Genomic DNA, 27,980 nt, shown 5'->3' on the forward strand with positions numbered 1-27,980 from the left:
GTTAGAGGCTTGTGACAGGGACGAGCCCCCCCTGCCATGGGAGGCCTCGGCGCCTCGCAAGCCCGGGGGGGCCCAGGCCGTAACCCGCTGTCGTTGCCATGGTAACAGGTGCCCCCTCAGGACTACAAGGCCCATCGGCCCTTGCGGCGCGCTGCGTCATACGTGCGGGCCCCCCCAGCGCCCAGCGCCGGCTCTGATTGGCCGGGCGGAGGGAGCCAATAGGGGGCGGTGTTGTTGGGAGAACGCTGTTGTCAGGAGGGGCTGAGGGCCATGGCGGGGCTGGGCCGCCTCTGGCCGCGGGCTGTTGGCGGCAGGTAGCGGCGGCCGCCGCCTCCCCCGGGAGGGCTGGGGGCGGGCGGGGTGTGGGGTTACCCCCGGGGGGGCGGCGGGGCCAGCGGGCTCTGCGCTGCGGGAGGGACGCGGCCGGGTCAGCCCCGTCCCTCACTGCTGAAAAAAGCCCTTCATTTTCCGGTCAGCGGCAGCGCCAGGCTCGCTCTTCTCACTCCTCTGTTGTTTTCTTTTTATTTTCTTCCTTTTCCCAAAGGTTTTTCCTACTTCAGCAAGCTGCAGCCTGCCCTTTCCAGCTCCGAACAGCCTCAGTCCTCTCAACTTCCCTGGAGCCGCCTCTCCGAAGCCTCTCCTTCAAGCCCGCAGGTGTCTGCCCCGGCCCGGTGTCTTCCTGGAACCACCAGCAGATCCGCACAAAGGCGCGTGGCAATGAGTATCAGCCAAACAACCGCAAGCGCAAACGGACCCACGGCTGGATCAAGCGCATCAGCACGCCGGGCGGCATCGAGGTCATCCTCCGGCGCATGCTGAAGGGCAGGAAGTCTCTCAGCCACTGAGGGCTCTGCCTGCGCCATCGGTTTGGCATGGGGTCAGCCAGAATCGAGCCCTAGAGCTGCCGCAGCTTTGGAGTGACCTGGCCTGAGCGTTCCATGCCAAGGGAGACCATGCCGAGCAACAGCGGCCGACTGTCCTGCTCGCATCGGGAGCGTGTGAGGGATCGCGCTGGCTTGAGGGCGGCCTCCGAGGGCTTTGTTCAACGGCTGCTTTCTAAATTGTAAAGTTCTCACCTCTTTGTGTGTCTGATTCAAAGATAAACTTGTGAAAACACAAGCTGTCGTTAAAGCCCCGCGACTTGTGTCGAACCAAGTAGTTAGCGATAGGACAAGAGGAAATGGGCTCAAGATGCGTCAGGGGAGGTTTAGGTTGGATATTGGGAGAAATTTCTTCACAGAAAGAGTGGTCAAGCATTGGAACAGGCTGCCCAGAGAGGTGGGGGAGTCCCCATCCCTGGAGGTGTTCAAAAAACGGGCAGAGGTGGCACTTTGGGCCATGGTTTAGTGGGCATGGGGGTGTTGGGTTGATGGTTGGGCTGATGATCTTAGAGGTCCTTTCCAACCTTAATGATTCCTAGTTTTTACTTTAATTAAAAATAATCCAGCCACCAAGCCAGGAAACATGAAATTAATACTCTCCCCTTAATTAGTTTGATGGTGGATTTGGCAGTGTGAGGTTAATGGTTGGACTGGATGATCTTAAAGGTCTTTTCCAACCTAAATGATTCGATGATTCTGTGAACTTCATGCACTAATTGTTAATGCAAAACTAACCGGGGGCGGGGGGCAGAAGGAAAACTGGCTTGTTCATGGGGTCACAGCAGCCAGGGACCCTTCGGAAGGACAGCATGAGCACGGAACGAGGGCTGAGGGTGGAGGGAATTTTGGGTTTAGTTCACACCAGCCATGTTGGCAGCGCCTCTGCCTGCTCCTCCATCCCCCTGAGGCACTTCAGGGCCGGGGCCCTGCTTCTCGGCCGCAGCTCTGGGCTGGGGACGGGGTGGAGGGGAGGAATCGCCTTCTGGTCGCTGTTCTCCCAGCGCTGCTAATAAACCGTCGTGTAATTAACAGCGCCTTCATTAACGAGGGCTGAAGGGAATAGAGGCGCGGACTGCTTCTCCCAGCGTGCCCCGCGGCCGCAGCTACATCCGGGTCCTCCCGCACTGCCCCCCCCGGGCCTTCCGAGCGGGCATTTCCTGCCTCAACCTAACCCAGCGCCGCGATGAGTGATGAGCTCGACGCCCAATAGGAGGCGAGAGTGGCGCGGCGCGGGCCAATGGGAGCGCGCGGGGTGGGCCAGCGGAGGTAGTGGGCGGGTTGAGGCGCGGCGGCGGGGGAGGGGCGGCTCCTCACGGCTGGCGGCGGCGAAGATGGTAGGTGCCTCGCGCCCCCCGCCCGAAATGGCGGCGACCCCGGCCCGGGGCTGCGAGGGGAGCGCGGCCCCTGCGGCCCCGCCGCCGCCTCTGCCCCGCCGGCCGCGCCCTGCCGCCCCACCCAGCCCGGGGGGGGCCCCCGCGGCCGCCTCCGGCCCTGCAGGGCCCGCACCCTCCGGCGTCCCCGCCCGCGGCCTCGGCGGAGGCGGGAGGGCGGTGGGGCAGCGGAGGCCCCGGCCGAGGGCTGGGCACGCCGAGGTGGGGGGTGCCCCACCCTGTGGGACGGGGGGGGGGGTTCCGGTGGCCGGGGCACCCCGGGCCCGGGCGTTGCGCGTCCCTAGCGACAGGGGGGTGCGGGGGGTTGCTGCGCCCCGAGCCGGGGGTGTCCCGCACCCCGAAGCGTGGAGGGCGGTAGCACCCCAAGATGGCGGGGCTCCCCACCCCCAGGGGTGGAAGGCTAAGGAGGGTAGGGACACCCTGAGCTGGGGACGCACCCCTTCTTTTGGGGTGGGGGGACGAGGGGGCCTGGGACACCCCAGGCTGGGGGGGGGTTCCCCCCTTCTAGTGATTGGGGGGGCTGCGGTACTTCAGGGTGCGGGCTGTTCCCCACCACGGCTCGATGGAGGGCCTGGGCTCCACCCGGGACGCGACGTTTTCCCCACCCTCAGGGATGGGGGGCTGGCAGCAGCTGGGGCACTGCCGGGGTGTGGGGTGCTTCCTCCACCCCAAGGCTGGGGGGCAGCAGGGGGAAGTCGGGGCACCTCTGAGGTGGGGGGTGCTCCCCTGTCTCCAGGGCTGGGGGGTGTGCTGAGGGTGCTGTGGAGGTTGTTCAGTCCTTTCTGTGCCCCCTAAGCAGCAACAGGGACTTGGTTTGGTGCCTGAGCGTTTGGCAGCGGCTGTCATAGCCAAGAGGCTTCCAGTCCCCCTCCCTCCCTTTGTACCGACATTACTAATTTTTAGAGAAAGAGGTTTTTTTTTCTGCCCCTCCACAAGCTCTGTAACTAAAAGAAAGCCAGTGGTGTCCCTGTGGTCTCTGTGTACAGGCGTACAGTGGCTGAGAGCTTTGGTGGCCGTCCCCGAGCCTGTGTTAGTGGTTTACCTCTAACCCACGTCCACGTGTGCGTGCATCACGCTGGGATGAAGCTCTGCTTTCAGCATCTGTGTGCTGGGCCTCGTGCTGCTGAGCGTTGTTACTGTGGTTCCTTTCAAAAGCTGAGAATGGGGCACATAATACACATTTTTTTTTTTTTCCCACCTTTCTGCTTTTAGATGAGGACTGTCATCTTCCTAGGAAGCTGAGCACTCTTGTTGACACAGGAAAAGTAGATGCATCTTATCTCTACCTCACTTCCGAAATCATAGAAGGAACCAGTGTTGTCTTCTGAGGTTGCTTAATCGCACTTCTTTTGTTGGCTTTTTTTTTTTTTTTTTTTGAGTTTGCCTTTCCCCAAAGGAAACGAGGCTTCTGCTCAGTTTGGGTGCTGGTTTTTCACTTCCACGCAGGATGCTCCATCAGCTTCACTAGCTTGGCTGGGGTGCACGTTCCTTGGTTAAAGAGTGGCAGGAGGCACGCAGGGGGAACGTTTCCTCACGTGACGTTATACAGGAGGCATGACTTGGTGTGCCCTGCGCGATAGGTGCGTAAACATGGCAGTGACCTACTGGGGCTTATTTATCTGGTGCCCTTGGAGCAGATAAGGATCGTTGTGCTTGGAGTATTGTCTAATTCTGAATATCCAGGAATATGACTCCAGGCAATTCCCCGGAGGGGGGCTTTTTGGCGATCTCTGAGATCGTATCAGCCGATAGCTGCTGAAATGTGCGATAGCTGCTGAAATGTGCGTGTATCCAGCAGGATTGTTATCGGGCGGGGGAGGGGGGGGGATAGTCTGTGTCACTGACAACCAGGCTTTTCAGTTGAACTGGTGATGAGTGCTTAACGTGCTGGCTGGAGCCTAGGTTGGAGAAATGTCCGTCTCGTCGTTTTAGTGTCCCTGTTGTTCTCTAGCTAAGTTCTGGCTGAGCGGTGGGCGCTGCTGGCGGGGCTGGAGCTGCTCCACCCGAGCGACTGCTGGCCTGAGGAAAGGAAAGGTGGTGGCCGAGACCCAGGGACGCTCGTGGCTGTTAGAGCTGCGGTCTCCAGGTGTTGTCCGAGTGTAGTAACTTTCCTGCTTGCGAGTCTGCACTTAGCTGGTTTATATCCTGCTTCAGTTGTTTGTATTGTAAAGAGGGGGGAAAAAAACCCGCCACATTCACCATTTAAGTTGCATTTTGACTCATAATTGTAAGAGTGTTTTGCAACTTACTGGACATAACTCACTCTGCTGTAAAAGTCTGTTAAATGACTCTGGAATCCCTGGCGAGAGCTGTGATCCCCCTCACCCAGCCCCTTTCCAGGGAAACGAGGGCTCTGCTAGACCGAATCCCCAGCTGGAAAGTAGGGAATTGTCTAGCGTGAGGACCTCGGGGTGAGCTGTAGCTTATTGAAAAGGTACTTGACGTTGTGTCCTCCTAAATAAGAGCAGTTATTTTCCATTCTTATAAGTGGCAATAAAACCAAGTAGCTGTCAGGCTTTTGCTGCAATAAAAGAAATCAAGGACATGTCTGTCTCTCGCTGGATTAGGCTGGCGTAGCGGAGCAGGTTACTTTGTCATAAAAAGCCTGCAAACTTAATGCAATAGGAAGGTGAGATGCTTTGAAATGTAACGGGATATTTTTAAAGATCTTCAATCTTTCTGGACAGAGTAATATAACTAGTAATTCTTAAATCTGGGCTACGTGGAGAAAACTCTGTCTGGCTGTGCCTTCAGAAGTTGTTAAAGGGTTCCCCATCCTTTTCAGCCTGGGAGTCCTCAGGTAGCGTACGTGTTCGCTACCCGGTGCCGACTGTGGAAGTCGGTGAGAACAGATGAACAGAGAAATCCATCGGGGCAGGCGTGGGAAGTGCTGAGCTGAGAGCACAGTGTGGTCCAAAACCAAGGGCTTCTGTTAACAGCAGAGCCGGAAGATCCTTCCTTAATTCCTGAGCTCAGCTGCGGTATGGACATTACGCAGATGAGCGAGTGATGGACTCTGTCCTGGAGAACTCACGACCGAAGGCAGTGAAGGCAGAGGGAAATAGCGTTGGTCCTGTGGGGGTTACGACGGGCAAGAGAAATTTGCAATTTGCTGTTTGAACCCCAAGTCCAGTATTTTAACAAGATTATTTCTAAAACCAGGCACGTGGGAAGGGTTGAACGTGGAAACTAGAATGTCAGTAGAGCTCTTTTTAAGAACAGAAGTATGAATAATATTTTCTGGTTTGGCTAATTATAGTTCTTTGTTTTGAATTAAAGACGCAGCATTAATAAAAATAAGGGCTTCTGTTTAAATGAAAACAATGTTTTCCAACTTAGCAGTTTTGTAGCAGTAGTGTCCATTTATTTGTTGCTTCTAACACTGAAATTAAATGACTTCTTATCTGCTGCTTTACTGTCCTTTTAAAATGGCTTATAAACAAGGTGATATATATCCCAGCGTAGAATCCTTCAGTGTTCAGTATAACAGGCTTTGAATTTTTAAACAAGTATCATTACGACACAGGTAGCTGGTCTAATGACTTAGAGGGATCCGTCTCAGGGCCTCTCTCTCCTCTTGCACAGGTACATCTTACATTTATTACCCATTTTCTCTTTATTTTAAAGACATTGCTGGGCATCTTTGTCTCTGCTGCGAGCAGAGAGGCTCCAACGCGCTTTTAAGCTGGGTTTTCTTCTGACTCTGTCACATTCTCCTCCCACCCTCCTCTTTCACTTTAGAGAAGGAAATTCCTGTTTCATGCCGCTGCGGCTTAATTAAACTGGGAGGGCTCTGCAGGGTTCGTGCGGCTGTTTAGCAAATAGTTTTGCTGGCCTGTGTGATCAACAGTTTTGTTGTGAGTGGTGTTCTAACCACTTCCATCAAAACTTGGGACTTTTTTTTTTTTTTTTTTTTTTTTTTGATGTGCCAGTAGCCTTGACGCGTGCAGGGATGTGATCCTTCAAAAAAAGAAAAAGTTGGGCCAGGCTGATAAGCGTGCAGTAAGGATTGCGCTTTTGAGGCCGTGTAGGCTTTCGTTCCTCTGTGGAACCAGCCTTGGCCCCTGACAAAGAATGTTAACTGGGAAAGCAAAAGAGCAACTGGTTTGATAGGGTGTGATATTCAAGGACTTCAGATGTCAGCATAGCTGTGGCAGAGTTCCTCGTGTGATGCCGTGATTTGTGCTGGGAAATTACTGTGAATTCTGGTGTGCTACATCGGTGGTGTTTGTTATATTTGTGTGGTGCAAATCTTCCTTCTGTCAGAGCTCACCCAATTGGATGTGTACCTCTTTTTAATTGCCTGTATGCTGAAAGATATTTAATTAGCAGCTTCCTAACTGAGTTACTGAACTTTGGGGATATAATGAGCCAAACACAGAAGCTGGGGGTTGGCTGACTTTACAAAAACAGTTTTGGGTGGGGATTCAGTATCCAACAACCATCTCGCTAGCTGGGACCTGGCAGCATCCTTCAGTTCCTGCAGCTGTTTATCATGGTGACCTGAGCGACTCCTTCAGGAATTGGCGCAAAGTAAACAGCAACCAGAATATCACTCTTTCATTCCTCACCTACTTCTTTGTATTCTGTGTCTTTTTAGGCAGATTTTTTGAAAGGATTACCCGTCTACAACAAAAGCAATTTCAGCAGATTCCATGCGGATTCTGTATGTAAAGCATCAGTAAGTATTGCCACATCCCGGTGCTTTGGGGGAAGGTTTTCTTGCAAGGCTCAAAGGATGCTAGAGTGGAATAAACTTGAAATGAGTATTTTGTTTCTTAAAAAACATGTATGATCACAGCTGATGGCTCATGAGTTGAGGTTGGCAAGGAAAAATTCCTGCCTGCTTTGGTGAGGAATGTGTCATCACATTAGCCAAACCACATCTGTGGTGCTTTCTTTATATATATAGTTATTTAGTAATAGTCTTCTGCCCCAAAAAACACATGAAAAATGGACTTTCTTCTTTATATGTGTGTTTTAAAAAGCTGTAGCCACACAGTGGCATGTAACAGGACAGAATATCACAATGCATTAATGAGGGCCTTTTGGTTGGTTTAGCTGTGGTTGGGTTAAAAATCACCTTTTTGCTGTCTCTGTTCTGTAACTGTTCTCTAATTCTTCTACAGAATAGAAGACCATCGGTATACCTTCCCACGAGAGAATATCCATCTGAACAAAGTAAGTCTGCCCTGCTAAAGTTTGAGTTTTTTCATAACTTTATTCTGTTCTAATATTAAAAATCTAGCATACACATAATCTCCCTTATTTTAAACTTCAGATCAGGTGATATTATTGAACTGTCACCACAGGGATTAGCAGTGTATGTCTGGTTATAGTTTTTTGTGCTTTTCTGCTATCCTTATTAAGTGATCGGTGTTCCTGCATAATGTCCTGTTATTAAAAAGGACCATGCTTAGTATGTGAAGTAATGTGGTGATTACTGCACCGTTTTAAAAGTCATCTTTAAAATGACCTCATGACCTCAGTATGTTTCTCTTTTTTTTTTTTTTTTTTTTTGGCAGTCATAGTAACAGAAAAGACAAATATACTTTTGCGTTATTTACATCAGCAGTGGGACAAAAAGGTATGGTTGTGTTTTCTTAATATTAACTTTTTGTCTTGATTGACCTGAATATTGATCACAATCAAAATATTGAAGATTAATTAAAAGCAAGTGCGAACTGCACTTCAAGAAAAGGTAGTGTAAGGAGGCTCTGTCTCTGCACAACACTTCTTTTAAAAACAAATCCCCCCCCAAAACCCCAACTTTTTCTTCCCTCCCTTTCAATTTAAGGGACATAACTCACTGTTTAGTCTAGAACTTGGGAGGCTGCAGTTACATCTCCCGCTTATTGCGGTTTTCCTTTGTGACCTTGGCAAATTGGTCTCCCTGTGCCTCAGCGCTTACTTTACAGCTAGGGTAAAGCTGCTCTTACCTCCCAGGACTGTTAGGAGAAGATGGATGAGATTGTGAATACACTGAGGAGGCTCCGTAAGTACCTGGGGTACAAAATCTGAGTTCTTGTGTGAGGAACACACAAATTAGTACACTCTCGCTAGTGTTTGAGACTAGGAAGCTGGGCTGGGAGTACTGAGAACAAGGCGATGACTTAGGAGTGGAGATGTCAAAGCAGTGAGTGTAATCGTGGGCAGAGGTTGCAGAAGAATGTGGAGAGAGGCAAAATTAATAAGGAACCTTGAAGCTGACAAGAAAGTATTAGTATGTGACAGAAGGCTTTGGGAGATTTTGGTAAGTTCAGGGACTGACTCAGAGCAGTGGGAAAGAGGATCTTGCTCATGTTTATGCAGTATTTGAGATCTGTAAATAAAAGGTGCTGAGATCAATGATTGGGGTTTTAGTCCCACCCTCAAATTTGAAGGAGCACCTTTCAGCAAAATCCTCTTCAGTGTTTGTTCCAGTGTGTCAGTTAGGTCATCGCAGCACTATATTCCATCCAAAAATTTTTACAAACAAGAATTTGTTCTACCGATGCTAGCTCCCACCAGAATCTAAGGCTTTGGAGAGTTCACTGTGGCTTTCTCTGTCCCAACAGAATGCAGCAAAGAAGAGAGATCAAGAGCAAGTGGAAATAGAAGGTGAGAACTCGGCGCCACCACGGAAAATCGCTCGGACAGACAGCCAGGATATGAACGAGGACACTTAAACTCTTGGCTTTCTCCTCTACTACTTTGCAGGCGCTTCCTGTTTTGTCTCAAAGTGTGTAAATTTTGCCCCTTGCCCCCATCTCTCACCCCTCCACTATGCAGCCCAAACCACTTCTGACTTCATAGGAGCCAATGTATTTATTTTTTTTTTTTCCTCTCCATTTTTTATTTATGCCGTAAAACTTACGGAGCAGTGGTGGCACAATTCAGTAAATGATGTAGTATAACCTTAGTTCCTCCTTTCTAAAAATATACACTGTCACTTTCAAAGGTTTTATTGAATCTGTTACCTAATCAACCAGATCTAGCTATGGGAACCTGGGTGGGAGACATGGTTTATTCCAGAACCCTTCAGTGGTAGAGGCTTTCCGATTCATGTGCCCGTTGACGTATCACAAGTGGTTAACTCTTCTTTGGATGCGCCCAGTCCAGCCATAAGTGTGGGGCCTCGCTATTTTTCGCAAAGATTCTGAAACTGGCACTGCACTAAAAAAATCATGGGTGTCCTTTAGGGTTTTTGTTGATCTTAGCAAACCTGTTGTCAATTTGATATATCAGTTGTATTCTTTTGGTCTGTTCTGTAAGGGCCATGGTCATTTGGCAGCATACATTATCTCATGCATCAGTGGTCATGGAGAATTCAAATGAAAGGTGTGTTGCTTTTGTCGCTCTTAAATTCTAACCGTCTCTTGGTCTTGAACGGACTGATGTGTGCAACTTCTCCGTTGGAATAAAAGGATACTCGTGTCCTACCCTGAGTATTTGATCAACAGTGTCTTTAAGCAACAGCCGATGGAATGGAGCTGGGTCGGCACCCTGCAGGCAGCACTTGGCTGGATAAGCCTGGGAGCACCTCGGCAACTAGATCTACTTCTGTGTCTCAACTGCCGGCTCTGAGTAACGGTACGTTGTATTCTCCTGCGATATCGGCGTGTCTGGAATGGAGTCCAGGACTTGGAGTTGATCAAAATGTGAGCTTCCATGGTCTCTGATGAAGACCAATCTCTTTCGGACTGTGACAGTTCAGTGCCTGTTGCCTGTAACCCTTCACTGACTCTTCAGTAAGAGCCAAAACGGAGACCTGTAAGTCGTCTAGGTGGATTCAGAGGTTCAGAGACTAAAAGGAAATGAGCATCATCACCCGAAGGGGACAGGAAAGGTGTAGCTTAGTAACGATGTCTTGTCTGCTTTAACGTAAGAAGCTGACTTCACACTGTGTTAGTTTAAATTGTTGCATTTATAGCTGTGTTTTTTCCTTGTTCACAAATCCTAAACACCAATTCAAGAAATCGCACGAATGTTTTTCTAGAGATCCTGGATAAGCCTCGTTCTGAGTGGCTGCAGTGGCCCCGAGCTTTGAGGGTTTCTGCTGTCCCCTTCTCCACGGCATCCCTGTCCAAGCGGGGGACGCCGCGTGTTCAGGTTTGGGGGCGAAGGGAACACGAAGGGCAATAAACTGTTGCCGACGACCGTACGTTGCAAGGCAGAACCTTAGGAAGAGCAGGGCACGGCTCGCATTGCATTTTTAAATGTACGTTTAGGCACCAAGTTTCTGATGCAGTGAGTGAATTTAACTTAACACCGAGTAGTTTAGAACTTTGTATCTGCCTCAAAAAACGTTACCTTTTTGCTATGGCAGTAACCTCCAAATTACTGGAATGTCGTTGAAAATGCCAACTGTGTTGGTGAAGATAAAATATACTTGGGTTTCCGTGTGATTTACTGGCGATGGCAAGAGGACTCCTCCCAGAGTTACGCTGTCAAAAAGTGCTTTTGTGCAAAGTGCAAGACGTTGACTGAAGATGCCGCGTTAGCATCTGGCCTCGCAGGGATTACCTGAAGCTGAAACTGAAGAATCCTTTGAAGAGCTGTGAGATACCAAAAGAGGAAACGAACGTGCAGCTGGTGGTAAAGTGTGACCAATTTGTGTGTTTAGCAAAGCTGCAGCCTTGCAGTAATGTTTGTACAGTGCTTTGAAGTTGTAAAATGCTGTATAATTCTTGATTGATATGGCAAGGTTTGAGCTTTGCTGACTTCTCTGCTAGACAGAGTGATGTACTATTAAAGAGAGTTGGCAGTTCCTTCCTGTTGTAAACCCCCGTCTTTGTTCCCTCTGTGTCTTTTAAAAATGATCTTGTTGGTTATGGGAGCCTTTGAAATATTTCAGATATTTTTAGGAGGTTAAAGAAAGTTGCCTTTTTAAAGTAGTTCCGAAGTGATGGAGAAACAAGTCTTCAAAGGGACGTGACTAAGTGTCAAACTGGTCGTGGTTTGGTTTTGGTTTTTTTTTTTTTTTTTGCATTGGTGGCTGTGTACAAGCAGTATGGATTTCTGATACCCTCAGTGAGTCTTTTCTGCATCCGATCTGAAGCGAGAGCTCCCTTCCTCTCTCCTTCCTTCTTCAACTCGCTTTCCACGCTGCTGCTGGCTCAAGAGTGCTGTCCTCGAGCTATTGCACTTTGATCCTATATTCACGTCTGTTTAGCACATGGTAAGCGTATCGGGTTTGAATGTTGCATGGAAGATCTTACTTGCCTAACTGTGACTTCCTGGTGCCTTAGTGCATTGAAAACAACAAAAATGTTTAAAAAAAACAAACCCTGGGGTTTTGCTGACCACACTGTTTGTATAATACCTAGCTCCTCTGACTACCAACTCTTGTTACAAAGTGACTGAGATTTAGTGACCCTCAGGGGTTTTTTGTATATGTCTGCATAGTGGTATTTTTATTGTTTCTGTTACCAATGTACACTAAAGGTTTGGGTTTTTTAATGAAAACTTGTGATACTTGTCAGAGATCAGAATTTTGTGTTTTTAGTTGAATAGCGCATCGCATCTTTTTTCAAAAGTTGAAGCAGCAGAAACGTTTCTTGATAGTAGGGGACGACGAGTCCTGTCTCGGAGCAGCTCCTTCCAGCAGACTGTCCTGCTCGCAGGCGTCTGTCCTGCATTAAACAGCGCTGGAGCTTGCACCCAATGCGAGCGATTAGGTGTGTGCTGGGTAAGTTTAGAATATTAAAAAAGCTAGGCACTGCCTTATTTCTAACATAAAAATACACTAGTGACTGATGTGCAGGGAAACTAAAGTTTTGTTTAGGTTAATTCTTGATATCACATGATCACTTTTTTTTAGGGGAGAAGTAGTAACAAAAAATACAGAAGAGTTAGAGATGGGGAAATGTTGAAAGAAAGGATAGACTTTACCATGTTCTGTCCTCCGCTGTGAATTCAGAGGCAACTGTGGCTGAGCAGCAAAGTCTGTGTTTGTTTGCATTGATGGTTGACTCCTGGAGTTTGCTGGGTCAGTTTATTTTGTCCGAATATGTTCAGTCGGGTAACGTTGGCATGTTCAGCTTTCAAGGTGTTTCTTGTTTCTGTCCTTGGAAGTTTTTCAAGACCGTAATGAACGATGCCTTGAGCAACCCGCTCTGCGTTGGGTATTGCCCGTGCTTTGAGCAGGAGGCTGGAGGTGACCTCCCAGGGTCCCTTCCCACCGATAAACACCGGGAAGTGCAAAATGCAGCAGAACCCGTGGCTGGAAGGTTTGTTTCTGTACAAAGCTGGCAAGCTGCGGAGGACTGTTAGCAAAGCTTGTGGAGTTTGCAAGCATGTGCAAAAAAATTTTTGACAAGCCCTGAAAGCACATTGTGCTCTAAAGAACAGGGAGTGGCAGGATGGAGATCCAGACCGGGAGGGGAGGACGGGAGCTGCTCCGCTCCCCGTCTGCCTGAGGCGGCGACTCAGTTTGGGCCGAGGCTGTCGTGGGTTTGAACTCTTTACCACAGGAGTATTTAAGGTGGGCAGAAGTTTTTAGATGCATTTCACTAAGAAGATGTGTTTAGATGCATTTCGCTGTAAGAGGACAGGCTTTTAGAATCATTTAGATATGTTAGATGTGATTTTAAAGAAAAAAAAAAAGACTTGTTTTCTTAGCCTTGGCATGACGTGAAGCACCAGCAGCGTGCTGGTTTGGATGTCTGGGATGCATCCCGGTGACTGTTGGGAACTGGTTGCCGAGCCGGGTTGTGATGAATCCAAAGGACGTGCTTAACCCAAATGCTGTTTTCCGCATCCCGGTAAACGTGCCAAGCTGTTAGTAAACTCCACGCGCGTGCCGTTGTTTGGGGTTGTACCGACAGCTCTGTGGGGAAGGCTGTGAACTTGGCTTTGGAGTAGGATCGGCTGGAAAATGGGTTTCCTTCCCTCTCCGGTGCGTGCCTTACGCAGCAGTTTGGTCGTCGGTGTTTGGAGTGTTTCCCGTGAGGCAAATTTTGAACATGCTGGACATTAATCTTAAAATTTTCACTCTATACTTGGTAGTTATAATGGGTGTAACTTCAAAGCTTTATTTTTTTTGGTGACCTCCTTTTCACTGGCCTTAAGGGCAAAGACTAAGCAGAAGTCTTGGATTTTTTTCTAACACTGCAGCTATCAGCTATGTTACCACTTACCGTTTCCTGGCTTGTTTGTATACCACTGGCTTCATTTTTTGCTTTTAAGATTTTTTTTTTTAAAGTCCTGCATATCTGTAATAGGAAAACTAATTTGTTTTCCTGGATTAATGACATCAGCCTGGCAGCAGAGAAATTGTGCGACACGCTGACCGCGACCAGAGAGATTCCAGCTGATCTCTCTCCGCGTCAGGTTTTGTCTTACATTTTTTTTGATGTGTAACAGAGAGTGGGAAATCCTTTTCTTTAAAGAAGAGAGGGTTGCATTTACCTGGGAGCAGCTCAGGGTATTTTTGGGAGGTATTTTGCAGAGGATGTGCTGGCCGCTGTGCCCAGAAGGGGGTATTGCATCATGGCTTTGGTTAAGCACAGGCTGACCTTCACGCCGTGCTGACTGCGCTTTCGGGTTTCTCCGCTGCTGGTTCACGTCTGTGCCCTGGCAGCAGAGAGCGCGGCCCCGGGGTCTCGTCTAACAGCTGATAGGGGATGTTTGCCACTAGCGATCACCCGAAAAGGCTGAGTCAGCAGGCTGTCCAGGTGGACTGGCTATGCCAGCTGACAGCTTACTTATAGGTCTAATGGTTGCATCCAGCCTACACTAAATGACTTACTGTCACGGCATCAGCTTGCAGAGCTCGTCCTGAAACGCGTGCGCTGGCAGCAGAGTTATATTTTATATAAAAGATGCGTGTCGTCTTGCGAGTTTAATGTCAGGGAGGAGATAGGACTTCTAGAACCTCATCTTTTTTTAACTACTGGGGGGGGGGAACCATCTTCGAGGTATTCAAAAGGCTGAACCTGGCCTGCAGGGAAGAACATCTTTAACTGAAACAAGGGAATGAAATACCAGCTTTCAAATTCCCTTTAACACTGAGATTCTGGTTTTAAGGGCAAAACTCTCCTAGTGTGTCCCCAAAGATGAAGAACTAAGGCTCCCTACGTGTGTGACTTGAGAATTGGGTTGTTCTAGGAATTAAAAGTCTTATTGGCGGTCGTAATGCTTTTTGAGGAGTCTGCGTGGCTTTAACCTTTCTGGTAGAGTTCCAAGTTTTGCTGATGTAAATGTGAAAGTATTCAGCTGGCGAGATCAAAGGGCAGCACTGTTAAAACTTGACCCTATTTCAAGTGTGGATTTTTTTTTTTTTTCTTGTATGGGAGGTGGCTGGCTGAAGCAGCCTTGGGTGACACAGGGTGAGCAGGCAGCCTGTGGATCAGCGTTTGCCGCTGCGGACGAGGTTTTCCACGGGTCATCGCCTGCTCTCATGCTCCTTCCCCTAACCAACTCCGCAGCAGCGTCCGGAGGCGAGAGACAGCCCTCCGGGAAAGCAAAGCTGCCCTGCAGCTGCCTTGTGCACGATGAGGACGGTAATTTGTGCTCTTTGTGCTATAACTCTGCTTTTAATTTCCTTGCCTTTGTGGCCGAAGCAAACTTTATTTGGCTAGCGAGTAGCAGTAACGTTTCACTCCGCCTCGTTGCTGCCAGCTCCATAAACTCGTCCCTGTTCGCTCTTCAGTGAATCGCGGTGCTGTAATCCCTGGGACGCTGCTGTTAAACACGCACGGCGCTTTCATTTTTTTGAGACACGCGATATTGGGCGGTCCAACAGGTCGAATGCTCTCCCCTGCTTCGATAAGCGGCGTGCGTGTGCGAAAAGGGGCGAGGGGGCATCGAGGCAGCGGAGTGAGCTGGTGGAGAGCAGGGCTGGCTGCCTGGTTCGTTCCTCAACGGCGGCTCTCGGGGATGTGGGGACATGGGATGACAAATCACTTGCTGTAAGAAACAGCCCGAAACCTGAATGGATGGTCGGAGCTGAGTCACTGCCTTCTCTGCGCTACAGTTGTGCTGATTTCCAAACGCATTCATTTCTTATTAATCAGTGCGCAGTGTGCCATTAACAGGCTTTATTGGGTATTCTTAGTTAAACCACCCCGTCCTCGGCTGGTCGCACATCGCGGCTGAGCATCCGAGAGCGGTTCGCAGCTTTCTGTCGTCCGCAGTTGCTTTTCACTCCTCCGGTCCGTTCAGCACACCCAGCAATCCCAGGCTGGTTTTTGCAACGCAGCGTCGAGCTTGTGAGTCTATGTTACTTCCAACCTGTCTTTGCAACTTGAATTTTCCTCTTTTGCAAAAATAATTGTCTTGTGGGGCTGGGAGAAGGTGGTTTTTCCCTGAAAGCTGCATGTTAGCAGAAGGGCTGCCCTCGTGGAGTGACTGTAAATACACTGTTAGTCGAATGTCACGGCCATTGGATTTTTTGCATTTATTTTTAAACTATTCCATGTTTGATACTGTGTATAATAAATTTGCAGAATTTAGAGGATTGTAACTTTCTTCGTTCTTCCTCTACGTGACGATACGCGCGAGAGCTGCGGCGTGGCTGCCGGCGGGTGCTTGGCGTCGAACCGCGCCGGTGGGGTTTGCCCTTGTGTCGTTGTCTCAGAGCTTTGCCCTGCGTTAGAGGACTGCAAAAGGTGACGGCGTCCCTAACGTCCCCTTCCACCTTCCCCAGCGACACCTGAGGTTTGTCCCATGAGCGCATGCACCGTGCAAGCTGCTGCGGGCAATAATTTAGCCCCACGCCTCAGGCTTGTTGAAATATATTTTTATTGCATTTCTGCAGGTTTTACAAAAATATGACAAAATAAATTAAAAAGAAATAAATAACTCCCTTCATTTCTTTTAATTTCCAAAGAAAGAAAACACAGCAAGGAAAAAAATAAGAAAAAAACCAAAACAACCTAACTCTTCCCTCCTTTGTACAGTAACTGCCTTGAAGAGCAACAGGCGGCCACTTGTAGAAATGCTTTGTATAGAGAAATGTCTAAAAATGCCCTGGACTGTGGGGTCCTGGCCGCAGCGGGATGCTGCCCTCTCCTCTGGCAAGCGGGGCAGGAATAGATGGTACCAGGACCGCTACTCTCAGGAGGGAAACGGGATAAAAGAAACTCCCTTTAGGAACCAGCGTGGTGTTCAACAGTGGCGGAGATGAGAGCTGGCTCCGACCAGCCAAACCCAAGCAGAGAAACCAAATGAACCGGAGAAAGGGAGAGTGCTCTGCGCCCCTGCCTGCAGCCCTGCCCGATCTCGGGGTGCGTGCAGGCAGAGCAGCCAGGCGTGGGGTGAGCCTTGGGCTCTGCAGAGCCCTGTGGGCCGGGCAGCGGTGCGGCAGGAGGCTGAGCCGAGGCAGGGGTGGGTGTTTTGGGTTACCCGGTACCCCCAGCCGGGCCGGGGTCTTCTCTCCTGCCATCATTTAATGCTCCGCTGCTCCTGCTCCAGGGCACGGCCGCCGTGGTGCTGGTCTCGCTGGGTTTCCGAGGGCTCGTGTGCCCCAGTTTCCCAGTGCTCCCTTTTCCCTGGCCCTCGCCCCAGAAATCTCCCCTGCATCCTTCGCTCCTCGCACGGCTGGTGTGGGAGGGCGAGGGGGGTCCAGCGGCCCCCTGTACCCCATGGAGGGCTCTGCCCGACCTCCACGGCTGCCGGCGGGGAGCCAGCCCTGGCCCTGCGGGTCCTGGGGACAGCAAAGCTCAGGGCTGTCCCCAGCCGATGCGGGGATTTTGTCCCAAACACTGGGATTTTGTCACCAACACGGGGATCCTGTCCCTGCCGCAGCACAGGGAGCCCACCCCAGCGGAGGGGACGGTGCCCCTGGCCCCGGAGAGCACCGGCAGCACCTCGGCTCGTGAGCAGAGCAGCAGATAAAGCCTTTGCCCTCTCCTGCCCTTATTGCTGTATAAAATGGCTTGATTCAAAGACCAAAAAAAGTTACATGATGCATGGAAAGAGATGGGGCGGGGAAAAAAACCAACCTGACGTTTTCTACAGCCCAGGCCTTGGGGAGAGAGGGGTGTGCAGACCCCGCCTGGACCAGGCACAGTGATGGGGTGGCCGCCCGGGGGTCCCCCTGGCTCCCGGCAGCCCCCCGGCTCCCGGCAGCCCTCCGCCTCTCCCCAGTTTGCTTTGGAAATGGTTGGTGGCTGGCGGGCAAAGCGCAGAGCTGGTGGCGAGGGGCGGGAGGGAGCTGGCAGGGCTGGGTGTCCCCAGCCGGGTCACCCATGGGCACCGCGTTGGGGTGCTGCCACCCCGTCCTGGCCCCCTAAAGCGAAGCAGCACCGAGCGGAGCCGCTGAAAAGCGAGGAGCAGCCGCATCGCGGCCCCCTCCCTATGCAGCCGGGGCGAGGACAGCCGCTGTTCAAGGACTAAGACTTAGACCCCGTGGCAGCAAAACCCTTTGCCCTGGCAGAAGCGAAGCTGCTCCCACCCCCCCACCCTGCCCTTGCCGAGAGCTCGCGGTCCCCCCCCAAGCCCCGCTCCTTCTCCTGGGCTCTGGTGCGAGTGCCTTATTGCGAAATAATTCCACGAAATAAGAAAGCGGAGAGGGGAAGGGACCGTCCCGGCTCGCGTTGCAGTCGCTGGGGCCGCTGCCCACACCCGGCCGGGCTCTGCCAACCGCGGCACCGGTGCCAGCTCTCGCCTCTGCCGCCTCGAGCCGTCGGACGAAGAAGGGGAGAGAGTCGCTCGCGTTGGGTTTTGTTTCGGTTTTAGTGCAAGAAATGCTGCCCATGCATGGGAATCCAGGTGGCTGGCGCTCGCCCCCCCTCCCTCCCGGGCTTCAGGCAGGAAAATGTCCCGGTGCTGGGAAGGAATCCACGCGGAGGCTGCCGGGAGCGGGACGGGGCAGGGCACAGCCCCGGTGCCGGCAGGACCCGGGCGATGGCTGTACGGCACGGGCTGTAGGCACAGATCAATCGGGCTCCTCTCGCCGCCGCTTCCGCGAGTGCTGCGGTCTCGTCCTCCGCGATCGGAGATGGGGTCCCCGGCCCGGTGGGCTGGGCCCGGTGGATCTGGCAGCACCGAGCTCCCCTCTGTCTCCTCGGGCTGGACTGCAGCGTCTCCTTGGGGTGATGGGTGCTGAGCCGGTGGCCGGGACCCCGTGTGCACGGCGCAGAGCTGAACCGGGGCATCTCCTGCTCGTGAGCCTGCGGAGGGGCGCAGGAGGGAAACCTGTCGGGATGCTCCATGCGAGGCTGCGGCCGGAGCCTGCCCTGCTCGCACCGACAGCGCTTTGCTCAGGTGTCCTTGGTGCAGGATGCAGCCGGAGCTGGAGCCGGGGCGGCGGCGGGTCCCAGCGGAGGGGCTGGAGGGACGCGAGGGGACGGTGCAGAGGGGGACGGTGCAGAGCGAGGGGCTGGCACCCGGCGGGCTCAGGCCTGGCCCTGCGCTCCCTGCGGCAGGGGATGGAGCGGCGAGAGGGTGACGATGTCCGCGGCTGCCTGGAGAAGGGAGCGGGCAGCCCCGCTCGCTCCCGCTCCCCCAAAAGGTCCGGTTAGAGTTTATAGCCCCCACTCTCCTCCTCTGCCCGGCTCTCCAGCTCCTCTCGGCCCCCCTCCTCCGGCACCCCGTTGAGATGGGACTTGCTGGGGACCGGCCGCTCGCCCGTGTCCGCCGAAGGGCCGGGCCGGGGCTGGGGGGAGGCGGTGGCTGCGGCACCGTTGCCCCCGGCCCCTTCCGACTTGCCAAAGTTGAAGAGCTTGCCGGGATTGAATGGCTTGGTGGGTGACTGGACCTTCTCGGTCCCTGCGTCCCGCTTAGTCTCGGGGGATTTCAGGAACTTGAAGCTGAGGAAGCCGGGGAGTTTGTTCTCGCTGCTGGTAGGGGACTGGGGGGACCTGGCGGTGGCCATACTGCTGGCCCCGGCCCCCCCGGAGAGGAACTTGCCCTGCAAAGGGATGATCTGCTTCAGCTTCATCACGTTGTTGGTGGCCAGGAGGGAGCTGGGTCGCTTGGGCTTGTCGGAGCCGTGCGAGGAACCCCCGGAGCCCTTCCCTTTGCTCTGGCTCTTCTCGTGGGCCGGGTCCTGCCCGGCGGCCTCGGGCTTGGCCTCGTCGCGGCTGGACTCGCGTTCCTTGCGGGCCTGGTACTCGGCGTGCCGCTGCCGCTCCTCCTCCTCCCGCTTGCGCCGCTGCTGCTGCTGGAAGTGGTGCTGTGCCTGCCGCTCGTGCTTCTGTCGACGGGGAGCGCGTCAGCCCCGGGGACACCCCGGGGAGCCCACCAACCCCAGGGATGGGGGGGTCCCAGCTCTGTCCTCGACCCCAAGGAGGGTCCCATCCCGGCATCGCCTACCTTGAAGGCCTCGCGGCGCTGGTACTCCAGCTTGGCCATCTCCTCGGCCACCCAGGCGGGGATGTCGGGGATGGCCACCTGGATGATGTACTTCAGGAACAGGGCGAAGTGCTGCAGGGGGGAACACGGATCTGGCTGAGCATCCCCACCCCGGCCCTGTGGGCACCACCGTCCCCTCCCAAAATGCACCCCGCAAGGGCTGGGGGGCCAGAGAGACCCTACAATAACAGCCTGGGGGATTCTGGGCCCCGCTGTGTTGCCTGGCAGCACCCACTGCCTGCAGGGAGCTGCCGGGGGTTGCAGCAGGGGGTTTAGGGCTGGGACCCCATCCCTGGAGGGGAAGGTCTGCGGCAGCCCTTGGCTGTCGGAGCCAAGACACCACCTTGTCACGCACCGGGAGACCCTACAATAACAGAAGGCCGTGGAGCGGGCGGCGGGCGCAAGCACCGTACCTCCAGCACCACCACGGAGATGATGGCTCCCTCGGGGCTGAGCCAGGGGAAGAGGCGCTGGAGCTGCCCACACTGGGCGATCAGGTAGCAGTTGACCACGATGGCCAAGATGCCCATGGCCTCCATCACCTTCTGCAAGAGCGATGGTGCCGGGGATGAGCCCCCGGCCAACCGGGACCCCCGCCAGCCCCACCCCGGCCCCCAGCCTACCTGCCACTGCCCGATGCTCTCGACCCGCTGGCCGAAGGGACGCTGGAGCCCCGTGCACAGCTTGAAGGCATCGCTCCGGATCTCGATGATGTTGTTCACCAGGGCGCACATGGCGGCCAGGGGGAAGGCGGAGGAGAAGAGCACCACGTAGCCGAACTGGATGAACATCTCCTGGTAGTCCTGGAAGGTGTCCTGGGGAGGAAGAGGAAGAGGAAGAGCATGTTGCAATGGGGCTGGGAGGGGGTACACCGCACCCCACCAGCCCCGTGCCCCCCTTGGGGCCGCTCACCTCGTACTTCTTCATGCAGCTCTCCACCTCCGCCTGCGTCAGCTGCGTGGAGTAGTCCTCCTCCGGCGGGTCAATCCAAGATGCCCGGTTGCGCCTCCGCCCTTCCTCCTCACCCTCCTCCTCCTCCCGGCTCTCGGCCGCCCGCCTCCTCCGGCCAGCCCGCGGGACCACTGCCGGCTCCGCTGCTTTGACTGGGCTGCAGGGGGGACCTTCAGACTCCTCCTCATCCTCGCACAGCTCAAAGACGGATGCGGGGTCCATGCCCTTCTCCACCATGGTGGGGCTGCCCTCCTCAAGGAAGCTCTCATCCTCGGGGCCGCCGGGCTCCCCGCCGCGCCGCTCCGCCTTCTCGATGAAGCTCACCTTCTTCAGCTTCAACCCACAATCCAGGGCGCTCTCCTCCTCCGAGTCCAACTCACGCCGCTCTTCCTCCTCCTCCTCTTCCTCCGGCACCCCGCAGCCCCCGTTCAGACACTTCTTCTCCCCCCGCAAGCCCTCGGGGGGGACTGGGGGGCTGCGGTGGGGGGTGAGCAGGCAGAGGACGGCGTGGGCGAGCTGGCGGAGGCTGCGGAGGCTGAGGTCCCCCCGGCGCAGCCGGCGGTAGAGGTGGGGCTGCGACACCTCCCTGACGTTCTGCAGGAACTGGCGGGTGATGAGCAGCGTGGCCAGCATCTGCGCGGGGACACGGGGCGCGCGCTGTCACCCGGGGAGTTGGGGACAGCACCCGGGGTATGTGGGGGGGGCGTGTGTGTCCCTGCACCCCCAGCGCCTGCCCCCGAGGGGTCCCTGCTTGTCCCCGTGGCCGCGCTGGCGGAGCGGGACGCCCAAGCCTGGTGTGTGTCCCCCCGCCCCACCGTGACCCCCCCAGTTGGTGACAACGGGTGGGATGGGACCTCAGCGGCGCTGAGCCGGGGATGCCCATCTCCCTCCTGGGGGCTGTGGGGGTCCCGGGGTGGGGGGCGAGGGGTGGGGTGTGGGGGGATGCCCGGCCCCCCCCTCCCCGCTCCTACTTTGGATACTCCCAGTCTCCAGCAAAAGCCCAGGAGGCCCTTAAAGAAGATGAGAGAGAGGTGGAGGTGGAGGAGGATGGAGGGAAGGAGAGCCTCTTTGAGCTGACGCATGAGGCTTTGGGAGAGAGAGAAGATGAGCAGGAGCTGTGGAAGGGACAGAAGAACAGACAGACAGACAGACAGAGAGAGACCGTGAGCAGGAGCAGGAGCTGGGGACCCGGCGCAGCCTCCGGCCGGGAGCGCAGCAGCCAGGGACTGCGGCGGGGGCATGCGGGGACACCGGCCCCCCTGGGAGGGCACGGTGGGGGGGACGGTGGCAGGGGTGGGTCAAGGACATCCGTCCGTCTGTCCGTCCGGGCGACACCGGGGCGGGGGTTCAGACCAGCCCCGCCACCCCCAGGCACGGCCCCTTACCTCCTTCAGCCGCTCCATGTCCTTGAGGTAGAAACCGATGTAGAAAAGACTCAGGTATGAATTTACAAAATGAAACTGCGGGAGATGGGGGGGGGGGAGTGGTGAGTGCGGGGTGGCCGCTGGGACCCCCCCAGTCCCCTCCGGCCCCCCCGGGGCTGCCTGGCCCCCTCTCACCAGGACGATTTTGATGATGAGATGTTTCTCGTAGGCACTCTGCAGGCGGTAGTTCTCTGCAAAGCAGAGGAAGGGGGTTCAGGGTGGGGCTCGGGGGGGGGGGGGGTCCCAGCCCCCAGCCCTGCCAGGAGTACCCCCGGGTGCCTCCCTCACGCACCCATGTCGTTCAGCCAGTACGCGATCTTCTTGTAAACCTCATCGCAGGCGGTGATGATGATGGCCAGGACAATTTTAGGGAGAAAACGGATGATCCGGGGCAGCTCCTGGATGCTCAGCACAAACTCCTGCAGGGACAGGGACTGGGATGAGGATGAGGATGAGGATGGGGATGAGGATGGGGACGGAGTCAGCGCGGAGGGGGCTGGCAGCCCAGCGCGGGCAGGATAGGGACCCACCTGGAGCTGGAAGCAGCCCAGCATGAGGAGGAAGACTAAGGAGAGGCAGGCGAGGCAGACGGGGAGGCTGACCAGGCATTGGAAGAGCAGGCGCTTCCACGGCGGGTAGTAAAACTCCTCGGCGCTGGTCACGGGGCTGATTCTCTTAATGCCCTACCCGGGAGCAGGGGGACGGCAGCGTGTGACCCTCCCCGCGGCGGGGAGCCCCACGGGATCCCTGTACGACCCCAGTGCCATGGGACCCAGTGCAGACCCCTTCGGGGTGCAGGGGTGCGGGGTGGCACGAAGGTGCCAGTTCTCCGCACTGAGCCCAGGTGGCTCGTCGGGGTCGGGGGGAGCTCAGCTGCTCCCCAGCCCCAGGGACCCCCACAGGCATTGGGACTCCCCCCTCCCCAGGGCTCACCCTGAACTGGGGCCGGGGCTCCTCGATGGACTCAGCTGGGGTGTCCAGTGTCCCCCACTTGTAGGCGAACTCGGCCCCACGGCGCTTCCACTCCTCGAGGAAGAGGGTGGCCCAAATGACGTTGAAGATGGCGAAGACCACGCAGCAGATGTCCTGGCTGGTCTGCGGGACGATGGCACCAACTGCACCGGGGTCGCTCCCCTCCCATCCCAAAACCCCCTCGGAACCCCGGGGGAGCCGCACCGCTGTGGGCTTGGGAGCCTCCCAGCTCATAGCAATTAGTGTTAAAGCATCATGGGGAAAGCCCGGAGCGAGGAGGGACGGACACCCCCCACCCCGTGACCCCCAAATGTGGGGATTTCCCCCATTTCCCGACCCCTCTCACCTGGTCGCTCTCGGTGAAGGTGTAGAGGATGGAGCCGAAGACGGCGGGGTACACCATGGCCGAGGTGTAGAAGCCCAGCCAGGCGAAGTACATGGCGATTTTCACCCCGAAGTAGTCGCAGATCTCATCTGCAGGGGCCGAGGAGGGGGAATGAGCGGGGCTGGGACCCCCAGACCCCTCCCATGCCACCCCCCTGGGCGCCTTACCGAGGGGCTGGGCCTCGCAGACTGCCTGCACCCAGGACTTCATGAGCCGCTTGAGGATCCTCTGCTCGTGCAGCGGGAAGACCTGCTGGATGACGCCGCGGGCCGCCAGCTCCGGGACTGCACCGCGGGGCACGGGGTGAGGGATGGGCTGCGGGGACGCTGCCAGCCCACCCTGGCCCCCCCATGTGTGTCCCCAGATGGCCCCGGCAATGGTGGGCTTTGGGGCAGGGACAATGGGGAGGACAGGTTTGGGGGAGACCACGGCACAACGGGGCTCTGTGCCCAACCCTGGCACTGCCCGGCCGCAGCGCGGCACTGCCGCCGCGCACCCACCACCCCGTCCGGCGCACAGCCCCGGGGATGGGGACATGGGGTGACGGGGGACCCTCGCTGGGCTTGTGTCCTTCAGGGCCGCCGCGGCACGGCTTGGGCACAGGCTGGGCAGAGGGAGCAGGGCAGTGGGGTGCCGGTGCCGTGCCGCGCCACACCGTGCCATACTCACTGATGGGCTGCCCCTCGAGGAAGTGGATGTTGTGCAGCGACTCGCCCTGCTTGGCGCGCAGGTTCTCCAGCCAGTACCTGATGATGTTTTGCCGTTCCTGTGGCACCGCAGCAGGATTGAGCCCTGGGCGATGGTCCCACTGCACGGCCCCCGGCCCCTCTCCTGCCACCCCCACCCCTGTCCTGTCCCCTCCCCAGACCCCCCTTGTCCCCAGCGTGGGGGATGGCTGGCTCCGTCCCCAGCTGGGCTGGGGCTCCCTGATCCCCTTCTTCACCTGGGGAGGGGGAGAGGACCTGCCTTCCATGCCCCATGTCCCTGCATCCCTGCCCTGCATCCCCATACGCCTGCATCCCTGTATCAGTGCATCCCTGCATCCCCACCCTGGATCCCTGCATCCGTGCATCCCCACATCCCTGCATCCCCGCATCCCCACCCCGTGTCCCTCGTCCCTCCGCATCCCACCTGAGAGGTGAAGAAGTAAAGCTCATTCTCGATGTTCTCGTAGATGTAATCCTCCTCGCAGGAGAAGCTCCGCATGCCTCCGCCGAATTCAGCTTTCACCGGCTTTCGCAGCCCGATCTCATCGGCCCCACGCAACAAACTGCGGGGAGAGGGGACACGGCTGGGGACGCAGCTGGGGACACGGCGGGGGCCACGGCAGGGGGTAGGGATGTGGCCAGGACCCTACCTCTCGTAGGTGGCGGTGACAAAGAAGGCGTAGACGCGGGTGTGCTTGTGGTGCCGGACCTGGACGATGAGCTCGGGGATGCCGAGGCGGATGTGGTTCAGGAGCCAGAGCAGCGTGTGGTCATCGGTGGTGTCTGGACGGCACCGGTCAGCACCGCGGCAGGGACCGGGGTGTCCACGTCTCCCAGCACAGCCCACCCTGGTCCCCATCCCTCGCCGTGTCCCCCATCCGCACCGCAGCTCCGCGCCGCCATCCCGGTGCTCCCCACCGGCGCTGTCAGCCCCGGGTACCCCCGGTATCTCCCTACCCGGGAAGGTCATGAGCACGTCGCAGTTCTCCGTGGGCACCGTCTTCATCCAGGCCTTGTGGGACATGATGTAGCGCCCGGCCTGGAGCAGCCGCTTCCCGAAGAGCTTATCTGCCGGAGGGAGGGAGGGAGCGGGGGGGTGAGCAGCCGCAGGACCCCACCGGGCACCCCCCCACCCGCAGCACTGGGAACCAGACCCCGAAGCACCAGCAACTCAGCTGCCGGCGCATGGCATGGGTGCGGGGACGGCTGGCACGTCCCCGGCGGTGGCTGTCCCCGGCAGTGGCCTCAGTGGCCACGGCAGCGGGTCATGGCCCCACTTGTGGTGACGCTGGCCACAGCTCGGGTTTCTCCTCCGGCAGCTCAGGGTGCCCAAAAAGGCCCCGACAGCTGCCGGGGAGGAGCTGGTGGCACGTCCTGGCACCCCTGGGGTGCCGGCTGCTGCAGGGTGCCCCGGGGTGCCCCCCTGCACCCCCCCCCACTGCTCACCTCTGCCCGCAGCCCCTCGGTGGGGCCAGGATCCGGCAGGGCCGCGGCTCCGGGAGATGGGAAACCGCAGGAAAAATGGGGGGAGCGAAAAAGCAGCCGGTCTCCATGGAAACCCAGGGAGGCCCTGTGCTGCTGCGGTGAGGCAGGATGGGGACGGTCCCCAGGGTCCCCTCGTCACCCCCTGGCATGGGCCAGCCCAGGGACACGGCCCCTGTCCTGCTGCGGGGTGCCCACGCCATGGAGACGTGCCATCCCCGTGCCCAGCGTCCCCACTGTGCCTCTCAGGGCGGACGGGGACCGGGTGCATCCCAAAATGCTGCCTGGAGTAGGCAGGGAGGGCAGGATGAGGCTCCCCAAAGGTGCTGGGGTGGGTCCCCCTGTGGGACCCAGTTTCTCCCTGCCCCACACCGGCAGTGTGCCCGGGCACCTCCGTGCCTCAGTTTCCCCTCTTCAGCCAGGCTGGCAGAGCCAGGATGGGGCGGGTGGACCGATGCCCAGGGGACGTCACGGCCTCTCCGGCTGCCCCAGGGCTGGGAAGGTCCCCGGGCTCCGGAAACACTGCTCACACGGGGACCTGCCAGCCCCGAAAAACAGGAAACGCCAAACCTGCTCGGGCAGCTCATCCCAGGGGATGCACCCCGGCTCCGGGCACCCCCAGATCCCCCTGGGCTGGGGGAGCAGGGCAGACCCCCCCCCCCGCCGCTAGCTGGGCTGAGACCTGACAAACTCATTGCCTGAGCCGCCGTCAGGAAGGGGCCGCGGCGCCGGGCTCTGAAAGGCCGCCCTGTCCTGGCACCGTGGGCAAAAGCCGGAGACGGCGCCAGGCTGCCAGCCAGCCGCCCCCGGAGCAGGACCCATCCTGCACCCCGGGGCGCGTCCCCCATCTCGGGCCCAGCGCTGCCGGGGGGGCCAGGGTGGGCGCAGGGTGCTGGCGGCGGTGGCTCAGCCGCGCTGGCCGGGCCGCTCGCCGATGCCATCAGGGTGAGCTCAGCCACCCTGAATTATTTACACCCTGCCGGGAGCGGTGCGAGCCAGCCGGCAGCGCGGGCAGCGGGGTGGGGGCACCGTGGGGGGCCCCGCCAGCGGGCACAGCCGGGCAGCGGTGGAGGCAGCCGGCGAAGCCTGCACACGCGTGTGTGCCGGCATGCAAAGCGGGCCCATGCCAGCGGGGTGGGCACCCACCCCGAGGCCTCTGCTCCGGGTGCCAGGAGGGTTTTTCTTGCCCAAGGTCAAGGGTAAAGACGTGGCCGAGGCGCAGAGGGGTCCCCAGCGCCGCTCCTGCCCTCCCACCCTGGCTGGGCATGGGGGGCCAGACCCTGCCTTCGCCCCGCTCCGGCCACGGGGTCCTTCTCACCCCGCTGCCAGCGAGAGCGGCCGCCAGCCCCCTCCCAGCACCCGGTGCCATCGCCAAACGGGCACGCGGGGTCCGCCGGCGGAGCGCGGCGATGGAGCCCCGCAGCATCCCAGCCCACACCCGGAGAGCTGCGTCCCCGCTCGTCCCCACGGCCACCCGCTCCCCCCCGGCACGCCGTGGCCGTGCCGCTCTCACCTTGGCTCTCCGGGAAAAGGTCACGGGAGCTGCAGCATGCCGGGACCGGGCACCTCGCTGCCCCACCGCCGAGCGGAGCCCGCGGCCGCCGGGATAGGAGGCATTTGGGGGAGCGGCGATGCCGCCTGCCACGGGCGGCCGCGTCCCGGGGGGGGACGCAAAGTGGGTCACCCTCCCGCAGGCAGCGGTCCCGCTCGGCTGCACGGCGGGCAGCAGGCCCTGCCTGCGCTGCCTTGCCCTGCGGACCCCAACCCACCCCGGCCGTGGCCGTGGGGATGTCACCTGCTCCTGGGGCCACGCAGGGGGGACCCCAAGCCCAGTTTGGGGACCCCAGCCTAAAGCCCCTGTCCTGTACCCGCTGCCCAGCCCGGCCCGGGGGACACAGAGCCGGTCTGGGGGGGCACGGGCCTGTCCTGGGGGGGCAAACGGACCTTGCCGGGGGGCTGCACGGCCCGGGGGTGACACAGGGGGTGCGTGGACGCGATGCTGGGGGGTCACTGGTCCGTCCTCGGGGACACGGACCCGTGCGCGGAGCCCATCCCGGGGGGGCACAGAGCAGTCCCGGGGTGGGGGGGGGACATGCACAGATCCCTGCAGAGCCACAGACCCCCCCGGGGGCACAGGGACGGGACCCCCGGGGAGGTGGTGGTGGGGGGCACGGAGCTGTCCCGGGGGGTGCAGGAGCCCTCCCGGGGGGTGCTCAGAGCCCCACCGGGGGCACGGCCCCCCCCGCCCCGCCGCCGGGGAGCCGCATCCCGGCCGAGCCCCGCCGCCATCCGCATCGAAGCCGCAGGGAGCGGCCCCCACCCCCGCTCCCCATCGCCGCCGCCGCCCCGCAGCCCCGACCCGAGCCCGGCGGCGGGGGCCGCTCCCGCCCGGTGCCACCTTACCCAGGACGCCGGTCGGGGCCACCGGTTCCGTTCGTTCCTCGCCGGCCGGGGCCCGCCGGGACCGGTCGCCGTCCTGCGCTGCCGCCGGCGGCTCGGGCATGGTG

General features: G+C 57.5%; 3 protein-coding genes across 3 annotated transcripts; 2 read left to right on the forward strand and 1 right to left on the reverse strand.

Annotated features, from left to right (window-relative positions):
• Positions 1–256: 256 nt before the first annotated feature.
• On the forward strand, positions 257–1,093 carry MRPL34 (mitochondrial ribosomal protein L34). The gene is made up of 2 exons (XM_075723450.1): positions 257–314; positions 545–1,093. The coding sequence occupies exons 1-2, from the start codon at positions 271–273 to the stop codon at positions 843–845; spliced, it is 345 nt and encodes a 114-aa protein (XP_075579565.1). The 5' UTR covers positions 257–270; the 3' UTR covers positions 846–1,093.
• Positions 1,094–2,188: 1,095 nt separating this feature from the next.
• On the forward strand, positions 2,189–11,022 carry DDA1 (DET1 and DDB1 associated 1). The gene is made up of 5 exons (XM_075723453.1): positions 2,189–2,215; positions 6,873–6,953; positions 7,402–7,453; positions 7,798–7,859; positions 8,830–11,022. Exons 1-5 carry the CDS (start codon positions 2,213–2,215, stop codon positions 8,938–8,940), a joined length of 309 nt encoding a protein of 102 aa, XP_075579568.1. The 5' UTR covers positions 2,189–2,212; the 3' UTR covers positions 8,941–11,022.
• A 7,694-nt stretch (positions 11,023–18,716) lies between these two features.
• ANO8 (anoctamin 8) lies at positions 18,717–27,976 on the reverse strand. Its single transcript, XM_075723422.1, has 18 exons — positions 27,877–27,976; positions 24,949–25,059; positions 24,642–24,774; positions 24,416–24,554; positions 23,954–24,050; positions 23,452–23,568; positions 23,246–23,373; positions 22,861–23,022; positions 22,458–22,610; positions 22,220–22,346; positions 22,063–22,118; positions 21,889–21,963; positions 21,475–21,618; positions 20,465–21,136; positions 20,176–20,367; positions 19,966–20,097; positions 19,514–19,624; positions 18,717–19,394 (listed from the first exon to the last, which is right to left on the reverse strand). Exons 1-18 carry the CDS (start codon positions 27,974–27,976, stop codon positions 18,717–18,719), a joined length of 3,327 nt encoding a protein of 1,108 aa, XP_075579537.1.
• Between the last annotated feature and the right edge of the window lie 4 nt (positions 27,977–27,980).

The sequence above is a fragment of the Pelecanus crispus genome, chromosome 20, assembly GCF_030463565.1.
Source record: "Pelecanus crispus isolate bPelCri1 chromosome 20, bPelCri1.pri, whole genome shotgun sequence".
Lineage (NCBI taxonomy): Eukaryota > Metazoa > Chordata > Aves > Pelecaniformes > Pelecanidae > Pelecanus > Pelecanus crispus.

Bases quoted from the DNA above. Each gene is read 5' to 3' on its own strand.
- MRPL34 (XM_075723450.1), top strand. From the start codon at position 271: ATGGCGGGGCTGGGCCGCCTCTGGCCGCGGGCTGTTGGCGGCAG. The intron at 315-544 runs GTAGCGGCGGCC...CTTTTCCCAAAG, and splicing joins CCGCGGGCTGTTGGCGGCAG to GTTTTTCCTACTTCAGCAAG.
- DDA1 (XM_075723453.1), top strand. The intron at 7,454-7,797 runs GTAAGTCTGCCC...TTTTTTTGGCAG, and splicing joins AGAATATCCATCTGAACAAA to TCATAGTAACAGAAAAGACA. The intron at 7,860-8,829 runs GTATGGTTGTGT...CTGTCCCAACAG, and splicing joins ATCAGCAGTGGGACAAAAAG to AATGCAGCAAAGAAGAGAGA.
- ANO8 (XM_075723422.1), bottom strand. From the start codon at position 27,976: ATGCCCGAGCCGCCGGCGGCAGCGCAGGACGGCGACCGGTCCCGGCGG. The intron at 21,619-21,888 runs GTAAGGGGCCGT...TCCCTTCCACAG, and splicing joins ACATGGAGCGGCTGAAGGAG to CTCCTGCTCATCTTCTCTCT. The intron at 21,137-21,474 runs GTAGGAGCGGGG...GTCCCCGCGCAG, and splicing joins GGAGACTGGGAGTATCCAAA to ATGCTGGCCACGCTGCTCAT.